This window comes from Eurytemora carolleeae, unplaced genomic scaffold (assembly GCF_000591075.1).
Source record: "Eurytemora carolleeae unplaced genomic scaffold, Eaff_2.0 scaffold40, whole genome shotgun sequence".
Taxonomy (NCBI): domain Eukaryota; kingdom Metazoa; phylum Arthropoda; class Copepoda; order Calanoida; family Temoridae; genus Eurytemora; species Eurytemora carolleeae.
Window position 1 is genome coordinate 402337 of NW_019396035.1, and position 13968 is coordinate 416304.

The 13968-nt window shown below is 36.9% G+C and overlaps 6 protein-coding genes across 6 annotated transcripts in view; all 6 read left to right on the plus strand.

Moving 5' to 3' along the window:
• On the plus strand, positions 1–860 carry LOC111698450 (FAD-linked sulfhydryl oxidase ALR-like). The gene has a single exon (XM_023468797.1). The coding sequence runs from the start codon at positions 244–246 to the stop codon at positions 838–840; it is 597 nt and encodes a 198-aa protein (XP_023324565.1). The 5' UTR covers positions 1–243; the 3' UTR covers positions 841–860.
• LOC111698423 (protein tumorous imaginal discs, mitochondrial-like) lies at positions 828–2318 on the plus strand. Its single transcript, XM_023468765.1, has one exon. It carries the CDS (start codon positions 843–845, stop codon positions 2205–2207), a length of 1365 nt encoding a protein of 454 aa, XP_023324533.1. The 5' UTR covers positions 828–842; the 3' UTR covers positions 2208–2318.
• LOC111698434 (origin recognition complex subunit 4) lies at positions 2297–3992 on the plus strand. Its single transcript, XM_023468777.1, has 2 exons — positions 2297–2525; positions 2688–3992. Exons 1-2 carry the CDS (start codon positions 2321–2323, stop codon positions 3776–3778), a joined length of 1296 nt encoding a protein of 431 aa, XP_023324545.1. The 5' UTR covers positions 2297–2320; the 3' UTR covers positions 3779–3992.
• On the plus strand, positions 3885–5514 carry LOC111698460 (60S ribosomal protein L18a). The gene is made up of 4 exons (XM_023468809.1): positions 3885–4124; positions 4502–4657; positions 4766–4834; positions 5244–5514. Exons 1-4 carry the CDS (start codon positions 3979–3981, stop codon positions 5419–5421), a joined length of 549 nt encoding a protein of 182 aa, XP_023324577.1. The 5' UTR covers positions 3885–3978; the 3' UTR covers positions 5422–5514.
• On the plus strand, positions 5438–12870 carry LOC111698195 (WD repeat-containing protein 3). The gene is made up of 8 exons (XM_023468459.1): positions 5438–5863; positions 7487–7582; positions 8068–8127; positions 8263–9066; positions 9758–10454; positions 10696–10862; positions 11365–11721; positions 12643–12870. The coding sequence occupies exons 1-8, from the start codon at positions 5522–5524 to the stop codon at positions 12868–12870; spliced, it is 2751 nt and encodes a 916-aa protein (XP_023324227.1). The 5' UTR covers positions 5438–5521.
• Positions 12808–13968, plus strand: part of LOC111698400 (ATP-dependent DNA helicase Q5) — a 16476-nt gene continuing 15315 nt past the window's right edge. Inside the window, exons 1-2 of the mRNA XM_023468734.1 lie at positions 12808–12893; positions 12933–13004. Coding sequence (XP_023324502.1) covers positions 12985–13004 — 20 coding nt within the window. The 5' untranslated portion in view covers positions 12808–12893; positions 12933–12984. The remainder of the gene's footprint in view (positions 12894–12932; positions 13005–13968) is intronic.

Sequence of the window (13968 nt, forward strand, 5' to 3'; positions counted from 1 at the left end):
GGGACGCATTGTCACGTTCTGTGTATATTGGCTGGGATTTACGAGCAGAAACAGTGCAAATTATTTGAAGTTTTTTTTAGTGACATGTAAACATGTAGATTATGTTTCCTTGGTGAATTTTATTTAATTTTTTCAGTCATTTAAGATTCAAAAGATGTGTTACGTATACTCTTTTTAGACATTTAAGATGGAACTAATTTTGCGTTTTCGGCGACACCGTATTAAATCCATTACAAAGAGAAAATGACCGATCCTTACAATCCTAAATCGGAAAAGCCGTGCAGAGCTTGTTCTGATTTTAGCCAATGGATGAAAGTTGGACCAAGTAAAAAATCTGCTGAAGTCCAGGAATCTGTTCAGAAATTCGCTGAGCAACCTGAGCTAACTAAGAAATTGGCTGGTAGTAAAAAGCAATCTGAGTCGTCTGGATCGGATTCAAAGAATTTGCCGAACGTATCTTGGCCAAACCCAGATCAGGCTTTAATTGATTTTAAGAGTAACGTCTGTCCTCCGGATAGGTCGGAGCTAGGATCTGCTACCTGGAACTTTCTTCATTCTGTAGCTGCTTACTTCCCTGCCACTCCGGATCCGTCCCAGCAGGAGGACGCACGTCAACTTCTCAATATAGTCTCGCGTCTGTATCCCTGTTCAGATTGTGCGGAGGATCTGAGGTTGGATCTGAAGGAAGAGCCTCCTGTCGTAACCTCCTCCGAGGAGTTCTCCCAATGGATGTGTAGATTGCATAATAAGGTGAATTTGAAACTAGGAAAACCACAGTTTGACTGTTCCAGGATCTTTGAGAGGTGGAGAGACGGTTGGAAGGACGGATCTTGTGATTAAGTATGATGATTAGATCTAGATATTTGTCCCGCACTTTAAGACCTAACTTCTTGGTGTTGCAGACTGTAAGAACTTTTTATAACCGTCAAATTGATTATTATGACGTGTTGGGAATTGATAAATACGCCGAGCTTAAAGAAATTAAACTTGCTTATTTCAAGATGGCACGAAAGTTTCATCCAGATACCAATAAAACCGTCGATGCTAAACAAATGTTTGAACTCGTTGCCGAAGCCTATGACGTACTGAGTGATGAAAAGAAGAAAAGAGATTATGACGAGACGGGATCAAGCTCCGAGAGATACGGAGGAAGATCTCAGGGTCCAGGTAGACAGTCTTCTGATAGTACATACACCCCGGAGCAGATGTACTCTACTATATTCAGTACCGGAGAATGGAAGGGAGAGACGGAGGAAATGGCTCGACAGGATTTTCATGTCAACTATGCTGGAACTGATGTTAGTCGAGAGTATATTGCGAACATATCTTTTGAAGAATCGATCACTGGAACCAATGTGCTTTTAAACGTACGAGTTGCGGGTACTTGCAACAAGTGCATGGGATCTCGCTCCGAACTCGGTTACACTGGAAACGTTTGTCCATACTGTGAGGGAACCGGAGAAGAAACTATTAAAACCGGTCATATTGTAGGGCGTAAAGAATGTTCATATTGTCTTGGTGAGAAAATATTTTATAAGTTCAAATGTATTGAATGTGAAGGTCTTGGAAGAATATTATATGTCCGACCGTATTACGTTTATATTCCGCCAGGGACGGAGCATGGACAAGTTATGCGGGTTGAGATAGATAACAAGGTACTAGATATACCAGACGAAGATGTTGAACGTGAACGTGTTCTATATGTAACTGCGAGTGTTAAAGACAGTCCATTCTTCACGAGAGAAGGTTTAGATCTTCTAAGTTATATCCGTCTTTCTCCTGCTATATCAATCCTAGGCGGCACTGTTCAATATGAAGGTTTAACAAGATCCTGCGACTTGAGTATAAACGTTGGAACTTCTAGTCATACTACTCTAGTAGTAAATCAAGCTGGGGTTCATTCCTACGGCTGCTCCGGCGATCATGTTTTACAAACTATGATCAAAGTTCCCAAGAAGTTGACCTGGAGACAACGAAGAAGATTTCTCAAGTTTGCTCAACTCGAATCCTCTGAGTATGGGAGTGTACATGGAGTAGAGAATGAGCTTGATCATAAATATAATGTTAACCCTTTAACCCCGGATAAAATTGTCAATTCTGTTATCCGCAAAGCAATCTTGAACAAGGAAGTATTAACACCTTGGCAAATTTTAGTTCAAAAGTATGATGCATGTATTGCTCTTTTGCAAAAATACAATTTCATTTAGTTAATATAAACTAGTCATAAAATTTTCAGTCATATATTGAAGTGCTTCATTTTCTTGTATGAAGTTATAGTTTTCAAATTATAATTCCATTTTATAAAAAACCTTTCAGAATAATGGTGAAACGAAAACTAGAGATCGATGTTGAGAATGTTTTCTCCCACTTGAGTAAACGCCTGGCCGGGCCCCGGGACGACTATTTCGTCGGCCAGGAGGAGAACTTGTCCTTTCTACTGGATCTAGTCGTCAGAACGGTTGATAAGGGAGAGGGTAACTCTATCCTGGTTCTGGGTCCTCATGGTGTTGGGAAAACTGCTCTTAGTAAGTGAATCTGATTTTTGTTTTTTACAAATTTGCAAATAGTTCTTAGATATTTTCTGCGACTCTTTAATACATTGTTTAAATTGCATACTTCTTTTTTAAATGGGGGTGTCTGTGGTCTCTTACTATTTAGGCATCAAATTTAGTTTTTCATTATTTCAGTTCGGAAAGTAATGTCTGTTGCTGCTGAATCCAAGAGCTGGTCTGAGAACGTGGTTGTGGTTCAGCTCAATGGGTTTCTCCAGACTGATGATAAAGTATCCTTGAAAGAAATCACTCGACAGCTTCATCTTGAAAACGTGGTTGGGGACAGGGTCTTTGGATCCTTCTCCGATCATCTCTCCTTCCTTCTGTCTAGTCTCAAGACCGGAGATAAAACTAGTAAACCAATTATTTTTGTCTTGGAAGAATTCGATTTATTCTGCGCTCATCGGAACCAAACCCTACTCTACAATCTATTTGATACTGCACAGAGTAGAGCTGTTCCCATCTGCGTTATAGGAGTCTCCTGTCAGATAGACGTTACGGAACTCATGGAGAAACGAGTCAAGTCTAGATTCTCTCACAGACACCTCAATCTTATGCATTTCTTGGAGTTTGATCAGTACTACAAGGTTCTCTCGGAGATGTTAAGGTTGGATGGATCCAGTGAAACCTCTGCATGGAACAGTATGGTTGAATCCAGTCTCCAGAAGAAAGAAGTGAAACGATTCTTCGAAGAGCAGGTTTTCTCTAATGATAAATCCATATCTCACATGAAGCGTCTGCTCTACCTCAGCTTGGTAGATCTCGTAAGCAAAGGGGAGACTGAGCTAAGCTTGGAAACATTTAAGAATGCAAACCATGATAACTGCTCCACCATAGATAGTGATCCTATTGAACTGACGATTAAAGATTTATCGATAGTAGAAATCTGTATTCTAATTGCTGTGAAACACATTTGTGATATATACGACAACGAACCTTTTAACTTTGAGATGATTTATCATGAATTCATTAAGTTTAAAAACAGAAAGTTTTCAACTCTTCCTGCTGAGAGGAGTGTTCTATTTAAATGTTGGGAGAATCTTCTCTCTCTGGAGTTTATCCTTCCTAGATCTGGAGACAGGACCCGGGGACAACAGTTGGAGTACGTTCTCAATACGTTTCATCTCCCTCAGACTGTTCTCAAGAGATCTATTGAGAAGTATCCAATGTGTCCCACTGAGGTTCTACAGTGGTTAAACAGCAGTATGCATACCAGTGGAATCTAATTACCAGTACCTGAATATTACGGAATTATCTATGTCTACGTGAATGATAAACCGAGAATGCCCTAGACGATTCACAAGTTTTCTTTGTTAACTATTTGCGGCTTATTTCAGGAATTCCTCAGTACAAATGTTCAAAATATTTCATTGTGAATTGTTTATGATACTCATTTTACAAGTCGCCTAAAGTATTCCTTCAAAATATGTATATTTCAGAGAAAATGAAGGCGAAGGGAACCTTGAAGGAGTACACTGTGATCGGGCGCAAGCTCCCCACAGAAGTTGAACCCGTCACTCCTCTCTACAGGATGAGGATCTTCGCCACCGACCCTGTCGTTGCTAGGTCTAGGTGAGAAGTTGAAAACAAAGAATATTATTCTCATGGAATTTATTGATAAACTTAAAATTAACTACATTTTAACTTAAAAGACGGGACATGGTTAAATTTCTTTTGATCCTAGTCTGTTATCGATACCTCATTTATCCGCCAAATATATCACAAGAGAAATCACGTACGACCCTGAACCTTCCTTTCTGTTCATAGTTAATAATAAATTATTTGCATCAAGAATTTACTTAGCTTTTGTAGTTTGTCGTTTGCTAGCTTTATGAAACAATAACGGTTTCCAGTTCAAATTATTTCTTGCAACTCGTCATGAGAACTTTTTGCAATAAATACCTCTGTTGTCAGAATTTGGAAATAGAATCTTATATATCATTGTTAAGGTTTTGGTATTTCCTCCGTCAGCTCCGTAAGTTCAAGAAGACTACTGGAGAGATCGTCTCCGTTGAGGAGATCAGGGAAAAGAACCCTCTGAAGATCAAGAACTTCGGAATCTGGCTCCGTTATGATTCCAGATCCGGAACCCACAACATGTACAGGTAGGAACAGAACTCTCTCCGAAAAACCTGGATGGGATTTTTGAGATGCAAGTTTTTTATTTCCAATGAATTTATTGATTAATATTTAATTTTGATATTTTTGTGTAGGGAGTACCGTGACCTGACCGTCAACGGAGCCATCACCCAGTGCTACCGTGATATGGGAGCCAGGCATAGGTAAAAAAAAATTCATTTTTATGGTAAACCTTTCTCTCAAATTTAACCAGTGCAGGGGTGGATGGTGGAAGACTTTTTTCGCAGGTTTTATGGAATGCTATTTGTGGTAGATTTTATGGAGTAATTTGCTATTTGTGGTCGACTTAATGGTCATAATATTTGTGGCACATTTTTGTAGTAATTTGCTATTTGTGGTCGACTTAATGGTTATAATATTTGTGGCACATTTGTGCCTTTAAATGTAACTGCATTTTTTTTGGGTGTACAGTGTTCTCCCTAATAAATCCTAGATGAATCCCCGAAATAAATGTTGATAGTGTGGGGGGGTGGGGCTGTTGCTCAATATTTGCATCAATTACAGAATTCTCTTTTCTTTCTAGACCTCTTACTTACTATGTTTCTTGTTCAGGGCCCGTGCTCACGCCATCCAGATCATCAGATGTGAACCTGTCGCTGCCGGCAAGTGCCGTCGTCCCCTGGTAACTCAGACCCACGACTCCAAGATCAAGTTCCCTCTGCCCCGTAGGGTTCAGAAGCAGGGTGGAGCTATGGTGCAGGCCAACCGTCCCAGCACATACTTCCAGTAGATATACATTTCCCTGGAACTCTCTGTAACTTGAAAAATAAATAAATTTTGAAGAAATTCAATCCCGAAAATTTATTTGCTGAATTTTTTCAGATGTAAAAATGGTTTTAACAAAACAATATCTGAGATATGTACCGAAGGGTGTGTTTAATATTATTGGGTCTGGTCGGGGTGGAGCAGTTTACCTAGATAAGAAGGGTGAGCTGGCAGCTGTAGCTGCTGCCCAGGATGTTGTTATCTGGGATGTAAAGAAGAAGGAAAGATTAAGAACTCTACCTGGAGCTAAGCATGAAGTGACCTGCCTGGCTGTAAATGTTACCGGCAGTTTACTAAGTGTAGGGTATGCGGACGGAATTATAAAATTATTTGACACTGGAACAGGAGAGAGCGAAGTTACATTTTCTGGACATAAAACTGCAGTCACATCTTTAAATTTTGACAAGGTGATGATAGGTTTCTTTTTATGTACAAGTGTATGTTTACGGTCTTGATTTCAATGTTAGGTTTGGTTTAGTCAATTGTCGATTGGATTTTAAAGTTTCTTATTCATGTTAAACTGGTAGGAAGGGCGATTTTTAAACAAAATATATACCTTGGAGAAATACATGTCCTCGATTTACAGTTGTATTACTAGTCTCACTATAGTTACGCTGTCCCGGAGAAGTATTGATGGAATTGGATACTACCTAGGGTAGAGAAATAGTTTGGTTCGATTTCTAACCTTTTTAAGATTTTCGGACTTAACTCAAATATTTGAAGGTTTTAAAACATTCCAAATATATTATCTATAAAGTTTGTTTTTATAAAATTATGGAAAAGTTTCCCCGTATGAAAATATAAGGGTTAATTTTGTTGTCTGTACCTTTTCGCAGGTTTAAAATTGTTTAAATCTTTACATTATTTTGTGTTATACAATTTCTCAGATATTATTGGAACCGCCTAAAAATTCTAAAACCTGAAAAAGATTTAAAAAGATTTAAAAAGTTATTCCCCAAGTATTCTAGCACGAGTAAGATTCTGGGCTGCTGAACGGATTTAAGAACACGAATATTTTACCGGAGTAGCATCTTGGTTTTATTGTTAGGTTTAGCAATACTAAACTGGATTGTGTATAATTAAACGTAATTAAAAACAGTTATTATATACAGGGTTATCATCTAATAATGAGATTACTGAATAGAATGTTTTGTCCATGACTTTCCTTCCTCTCCACATAGGCGTATTACGTTTTTTTTACAAACTATTACAACTTTTGTTACGACTAGGTTGAGTTTTGTCTGGCTTTAAGTGACCCATATAGTGTTACGAATACGATATATCAATAATATTCAAATTTTTCTCTGTTAATTACAAATTACATATTTGGGTTTTGTGGATTTTTGCTTCAGATACATTGGAGGGAATTGTCATAAATAAACATTTTCCAAGCTCGAAGAATTCCAACGTCTTCAACCTAATTCTGAAAGGTTACCATTGTGAATCGTTTATGCCCATCTTAAAGTTAGACTGATTATTATCTTTATTAAGGGCCATAACATGAAGATTGTTTAAATAAGAAGTTCAGTAATGTTTTCTTCTTTTTGTAGAACCAGGTTGGTTGTTGTGTTGTCTCTAACCGAATATAAATTTTAGTCCGCAGTGTGGTTTGTAACCCAATACTTAATCTAACAATTGTATTCTAGGTTGAATAAAAAGGTTGATGTCCTATTATGTTAAAATATATTCTAGGTTGGGTTCAGGTTGGTATCTGGTTCTCGTAATATTATATTGTATCAGAATCTGGTTTATTTAACTACATATATTCTTGGCTGGGTTCAGGTTGGTATCTGGTTCTCGTGATACAAATAGTACCGTCTGGTATATTGTATCAGAATCTGGTTTATTTCACTAAATATATTCTAGGCTGGGTTGAGGATGGTATCTGGTTCTCGTGATACCAACATCATAGTCTGGTATCTGGTATCAGAATCTGGTTTATTTAACTGTATATAATCTAGGCAGGGTTGAGGATACCAAGTCTGGTATCTGGTATCAGAATCTGGTTTATTTAACTGTATATAATCTAGGCTGGGTTGAGGTTGGTGTCTGGTTCTCGTGATACCAACATTATTGTCTGGGATATTGTATCAGAATCTGGTTTATATAGACTTCATGGGCATAAGGTTAGTTCTTTATAATACTGAATCAAGAAAGGTTTCATTTCATGATGTAGCTTTTAATATCCTCCAGGGGGACGTATCTGAAACAAGGTTAAATATTATATTTATATTCTCCCAACTCGTTGTCTTTTGAATCGTTTCCTGAGGGGGGGGGGGGCGTGGACTCTGTATTTATACACCATAAATACTAAAGAAAATGCGTCTGCCATTAACTAAAATTTCAAACTAAAATTATTTGACCTAACAGAATTCATAGTTTGAAGCTTTTAAGGTCTACGACAATGGGTTGCAAATATAAAGGGACCATAAAATCAGAGTTTGTGGCAAGGAATTCCTGTAAAAAAGTTTTAAAATGTAGGACGTTAATCTGCTAATCAAATTTATTTGTCTATTTGTTGAAATTATTTTTATTTATTTTCTTGAAAAGGATTTTTAATTCCCGACTTGAAACATATCTTATTCTATTTCTTAACCTTGTATTTTCTCAGGGTCCCGTGACAGCAGTCAAGTTCTTGAAAAATCAGAACGTTATAATCTCAGCTTCAAGGGTAAGCGTGAGGAAATATTAAAATCGAATCCCTTGATTAATACTCAAATGTTATTTTTATTATCTTTTACAAATAAAATTAAAATTTTTCTGACTGATTTAACATCTAAACTAGAACTGAAAGACTTTTTTCCAGGATACGTTTGTCAAGTTCTGGGATCTGACAACCCAGCATTGTTTTAAAACTTTGACTGGTCACGTGACCGAGATCTGGGATCTTGTTCTGCTCCAGGAGGACAAGATACTAGTTACCGGAGGATCAGATGCAGAACTGAAGATCTGGACACTAGAGTTCCAGGAACCTGCAGGGGAGGAGGAGGATGGGGAGGGAGGGATTAAGAGCAGGTTTGTGACGAAGGAACCTCAAGATAAGAAAGTAAGAAAAGAGTTGATGGAGGAAGGAGAAGATGAAAAGGAAGAGGAACCCGAGGATGATAACAGTGTGCTCCGCATAACAAGAATAGGAAGTATCCTGAGAAGCGGGGACGGGAGATTACAACATCTTGGAACTGATCTGTCGAACAGAATCCTAGCTTCTCATGGTACAGACAACAGTCTCGAACTTTTCCTCATTTGTAACGAAGAAGAGATTCAGAAAAGGCTTGCTAAGAAAGCGAAGAAAGAACGGAAAAGAACCGGAGCTGAGGTTGATATATCTAGTATAAAACCCAGCATACAGGAACAGTTTCGAAGGATTAAACCTATAAAAGTATCCGGTAAGATTAAATCCATAGATCTACAATGTTACAAGAAGAAGTGCAGAGTTCTCATGGTGCTGGCGAACAACCAGCTCGAGGTTGTAGATTTCGAGACGAGTCTCGAGGCCGAGGGAGAATCCCTGATGAAGGTTGAAACTCCGGGTCATAGATCAGATGTTAGAACACTTGCATTCAGTAGTGATAACACAGCTCTTCTCACAGCAAGCTCGGAAGGGGTCAAGGTAAACCGGAAACTTAATCAATTATTAAATTATTGGATTAATTCAATGCTTAGGATCCGGATCCGTTGGATCCCCGAAATTTTGGCTTCCTGGATCCGGATCCAAGGAGCAAAACATCAACCTAAAACAGCACACACAAAAACTTTTAATCTCAAAACCCGAATCTGAACTATTGAAATAAGAAAGATTACAAAACCTGATTTCTGAATGGTTTAAGTTTCAGCATAAAAAATAAGCGAAAAAAATAAAACAATAAATTTTTTAAAAATCTGATTTGTAAATCTTAAAGAAATGACCTGGATCCGGATCCATTTTTTCCAGTGAGGATCCAGGTTCCGGATCCGCATCAAAATTAAACGGATGCTGCGAAGCACTGGATTAATTTAGATGAAAAAAATTGCATACATTTCTAAAGAAAACTTTTAAAATTTCGTAACCGCAGGAAAAGACAGAACATGTTAAACTTCCTTATCCCAACAATAATCTTTTGCTCTTTCAGTCTCAATTGATATCTTGGGATAAAGTTCTCTTTTTGAAAATAAGTTTATTTGAAAGTCATCCTTAGGCAGAAGCTTTTTGAAAAGTATCCATCGCCCATTAAACTCTGTAACCAAAATTCTTTCGAATTGCACTATTTATTGATTTACTTGAACTTTTTTCAATTTGAATTAATGAATAACAAAATGTTAAGGTTTGGAACCGTTCAAGTTTATCCTGCGTGAGAACTATTCCATGTTCGTATGGTCTTTCCTCCCTGTTTGCCCCGGGTGACCGACACGCCATGATTGGAACAAAATCCGGGAAAATTCAGATTTTCGACATCGGATCCGGAGAAATGACGGAGGAGATTTCTGCGCACTCCGGTGAGGTTTGGAGCCTGGTATCATCTCCGGATACTAAGAGTGTTATCTCTGGTAGCTCGGATAAGACGGTTAAGTTCTGGGATTACGAATTGATCTCCGGAAAGGAAGGAAACAAAATCCTAAGTTTAGTGCACAAGCGCACACTTCAGGTCGACGAGGGAGTTACCTGCGTGAGCTTGAGCAAGGATGGACGATTTATAGCTGTAGGACTCCTGGATTCAACCGTCAAGGTGTTTTTCGTGGATTCTCTCAAGTTCTTCCTCTCCTTGTACGGGCACAAGCTGCCCGTCGTAGCTATGGATATATCCACGGATTCCACGCTTATAGTTACCGGAAGTGCAGACAGAAATATGAAAATATGGGGTTTAGATTTCGGAGACTGTCATAAATCCTTGTTTGCACACGACGATACAATAACAGGGCTGAGGTTTATCCCAAACACACACATGGTGTTTACCTGTGGAAAGGACGGAGAAGTGAAACAATGGGACGCAGATAATTTTCAACGTATCCTCACTCTCAAAGGAATGTTTGAGTTTTATTTGCCTTTTTGACAGTGTCATGGTTATCCATTTTTTTTATCTTTGAAGGAATTTGGAAATTTTTATTAGATAATTAAAAAATACAATACTGCTGAATTTGGGATTTCAAACTTCACCTTGTCAATATTTCGCGTTTTTATTTCCTTAAGAATCATTTTTTTGGGAGAGGGGGGTGGTGCCACCTTAAACTTTCTCTTGTCTTAGATTTAAACTTGAACACCCAGGACATATTGGAGAAATTTGGTCCCTTGCTGTCAGTCCAAACGGGAAATGGATTGCATCGTCCGGAAAGGACAGATCTGTCCGTTTGTGGGAGAAGACGAACGAGATCCTTGTCCTGGACGATGAACGTGAGACTGAGCGTGAGGAAGCTGCTGAAGACCAAACTGGAGTGATGTGGCTTTAAACGTAATTTCAATGTGGAAGTCCTGCTCAAATCATTAAATATAAAAATAAAGAATTTAATGTTAAACGGCTCTGCTGCATGGTTAATTTATGAATTTTGAAATTGTTCATCAAACGGTATCGAATAGAAAAATTCTGCTCTGATTTTCCAGCGATTATTTTACAAACTTAATTATATGATCTTCTAAACCTATTCTCTATATTCAAATAAGATTAAATAGTTTTGCAGTATATATCAGATAAAAAATATAATTCTTAGCCATGATGTACTGACTATGTGAAACCTTTTAGGCGTAATGAGAAATTGTGAAATTCTATGGCGTTTCGTTCTCCTATTTTTAAGTTTTATGTTTTTGTAAAAATAAAATTAAAAGAATAATACAAAAATATTTTTAACCGTTTTTTACATTCCCCTTCCCCCCCCCAAAAAAAAAAAATAATAATGTTCAGAACCGTGCATAATAAATTAAAATTACAAATATCTTCAGGGTAAAGAAACTAGTTTACCAAGCCGAAGAACTGCTGAGACTGAACGAGGTGCAGAGCGTTTAATGGAGGCAATGGAACTTTACCAGGATTGTAAAAACTCGGATGAACCCAACCAGCTTCCTCCCTTGATGTTGGCGCACAACGCGGAGTCCGCCCTGGACTTCATGTGCGGTACAGTGTGCAGGATAAAATCCTCTCAGCTGGAGGAGACCCTACTCGTCCTGCCCCTGGATATCGTGAAGAACCTCATGGATATTATGTTGGAGCTCCTCAGCAATAAAATGGAGGTTGAGACGGTCTCCAGGTGTCTTCTCTTTTTACTTGAGATACATCATGGACCAATTTTGGCAAACAAGGTAATTTTTTATTTAGGTATTCACAAATCTATAACAACAAAAAATCATTTTTGTTGACTTTTCGCAATTTGTCGATTTAAACGTATGGACAAAAGATTAAAACAAAATTGCAATTTTACTCTTCTCAAATGGGGAGGGTGAGTTTTACCAATTTGAATACACTTTGGAATCCTGGCATCAATTTTTGAGGAATCTGAATGAAATTTTGCATATGGGCATCATGTGTTTTCTTTTAATTAATTTTTAAAAAAATTGGAAACAAATATTTTTCCCCCATCTTTCCACGTTCTTTTTAATGTTTTTCTGATTCAAATATTAGCTAGGTGTTTTAAACACCGACCTGTCAATAATCTCATTAATAACATCAGAACAAAGTTAAGGGTTTTTCAGATCACTTTTCCCCCTATTTTATCATATTTTCCCACTTTGTTAATATTTTTCACATTTTCTATATTTATGAAATCATTTTCAGCAAAAATTAAAAAAAATCTTTTGCAAACAGGCCTCAATTGGATAGTATTTTTGTAAAACATGGATAATTTTGTTTTGTTTTACAAAAATTCTTTACAATTGAGGCCTGTGTGCAAAAGATTTTTTAATTTTTGATGCAAAATTAATTGATGAATCCAGAAAATCGATAAATGTTAACCAAGTGGGAAAATATGTTAAAATTATAAAGGAGGAAAAGTGATCTGAAAAACCTTCATTCTGTTAGTAATAAGATTTTTGATTAAAGGTAGGTGTTTAAGCACTTCGCTGGTATTTAAATCAAACTTTTTGGTGAAATTTTTTTTTTAAACATTAAAAAATTTCATTCAGATTCCTCAAAAAATGAAGACAGGATTCCCAAATGTATTCAAATTGGTCAAACTCACCCTCCACTTTTAAGATTTTTTAAAAATTTATTATTTTATTTTAAAGTCGTTTGAGAATACGGTGATAAAGCTGGGTGAGGTGATGGGAGTTGAAATCTCCAGAATAAGAGAGATGACCGGAACCAACCTAGCTGGTCTACGCTTCTTAGCCTCCAGGTTGAAGGAGAGGGAGGAGGTCGAACTTTTTGCAGATGCTACTCTCAGGGTTCGGGAGAAGAACAAGAAGAAGAAGAAAAAAGAAAAGGCGTTGCAACGCGCCATCTTGTCTCTCTGAGTTAAATAAATATTTAAATTTACATGTATTATTTAATATGGTAGATAAATATTTAAATTTACATATTCTATTTTTTATTTCAGAAATGAAATGAGTTAACATGAACTCACAAAGATGGTGAAAATATCGGATAGGTGATTTCTTATTTCTATAATGTTCTTGAAATTTAGATTTGTAGATGTTTAAGTAATTAGTATTCTGGTTAAATTTGTTATTGTCCTTGTCTATTACACACGGGGTAGGACGAACAACTATATAATTTTGGCTAAAAAAAAAGATTTTCTAAGGTTTCTATGTTCACAACTTTCTATTTGGTAATCAAATCCGGCAAAGATAAAAATAAAAAAAAAAGATAAAAATTCCACATTTTCTAATCCAAAGATTCGGGATTAGGATCCGCATTGAATAGTGTTCTTATTAATTACTAGTTTTTAAGAAAATAAGGAAGTGATGTGGCTTTAAACGTAATTTCAATGTGGGTTTTCTGCAGAAGTGAATTATACACTTTTCGCTTAAAGAAATCTTTAGAATTAAACACTTCAAGGCAAGAAAATTATATCTTCTACAGCATTGACCATATAAAGATGTCAAGGGTACCGTTAAAATGAAGAATCACTTAGAATTAGGACTGACTACTAGTTGTGATTTGATATATTTCGTGGCTTTGCTTTTTTATACCAGACTGTGTTCACAGGTGTTCAGAAAGGTTTGATTAATGAATAAATGGGGAGAGTTTTAATCGCCTAAATTAAGGAGTTAGTGATAGAACAGGCCTTAATTGCACATTTCCAAGATATTTGCAAAGTTTTTAATTGGCTAATTTCTCTTCACTCATCCTGGGAACCAGTGTTTCGGATCCATATCATTTGGATCCGGATCCGCGGATCCGGATCCGCATCCGTGATGATGGATCCGGATCCGGATCCGGATCCGAGGTAACTTTTGATTCTGTGAATCGGATTTTCCCTATTAAATGTTATGCAAGGTTATAATTTATAAACTATATTTATTATATATTCCGAAACCGGGCGAAATGTAACAAAAAAAAATTTAAAAAATATAGAAATTTTGATTTATTTATACCATGGTTTTGGTTAA

Bases quoted from the DNA above. Each gene is read 5' to 3' on its own strand.
- LOC111698450 (XM_023468797.1), top strand. From the start codon at position 244: ATGACCGATCCTTACAATCCTAAATCGGAAAAGCCGTGCAGAGCTTGT.
- LOC111698195 (XM_023468459.1), top strand. From the start codon at position 5,522: ATGGTTTTAACAAAACAATATCTGAGATATGTACCGAAGGGTGTGTTT. The intron at 5,864-7,486 runs GTGATGATAGGT...TATATAATCTAG, and splicing joins CATCTTTAAATTTTGACAAG to GCTGGGTTGAGGTTGGTGTC. The intron at 10,455-10,695 runs GAATGTTTGAGT...TTGAACACCCAG, and splicing joins ACGTATCCTCACTCTCAAAG to GACATATTGGAGAAATTTGG.
- LOC111698434 (XM_023468777.1), top strand. From the start codon at position 2,321: ATGGTGAAACGAAAACTAGAGATCGATGTTGAGAATGTTTTCTCCCAC. The intron at 2,526-2,687 runs GTAAGTGAATCT...TCATTATTTCAG, and splicing joins TGTTGGGAAAACTGCTCTTA to TTCGGAAAGTAATGTCTGTT.
- LOC111698460 (XM_023468809.1), top strand. From the start codon at position 3,979: ATGTATATTTCAGAGAAAATGAAGGCGAAGGGAACCTTGAAGGAGTAC. The intron at 4,125-4,501 runs GTGAGAAGTTGA...ATCATTGTTAAG, and splicing joins CCTGTCGTTGCTAGGTCTAG to GTTTTGGTATTTCCTCCGTC. The intron at 4,658-4,765 runs GTAGGAACAGAA...ATTTTTGTGTAG, and splicing joins GGAACCCACAACATGTACAG to GGAGTACCGTGACCTGACCG.
- LOC111698423 (XM_023468765.1), top strand. From the start codon at position 843: ATGATGATTAGATCTAGATATTTGTCCCGCACTTTAAGACCTAACTTC.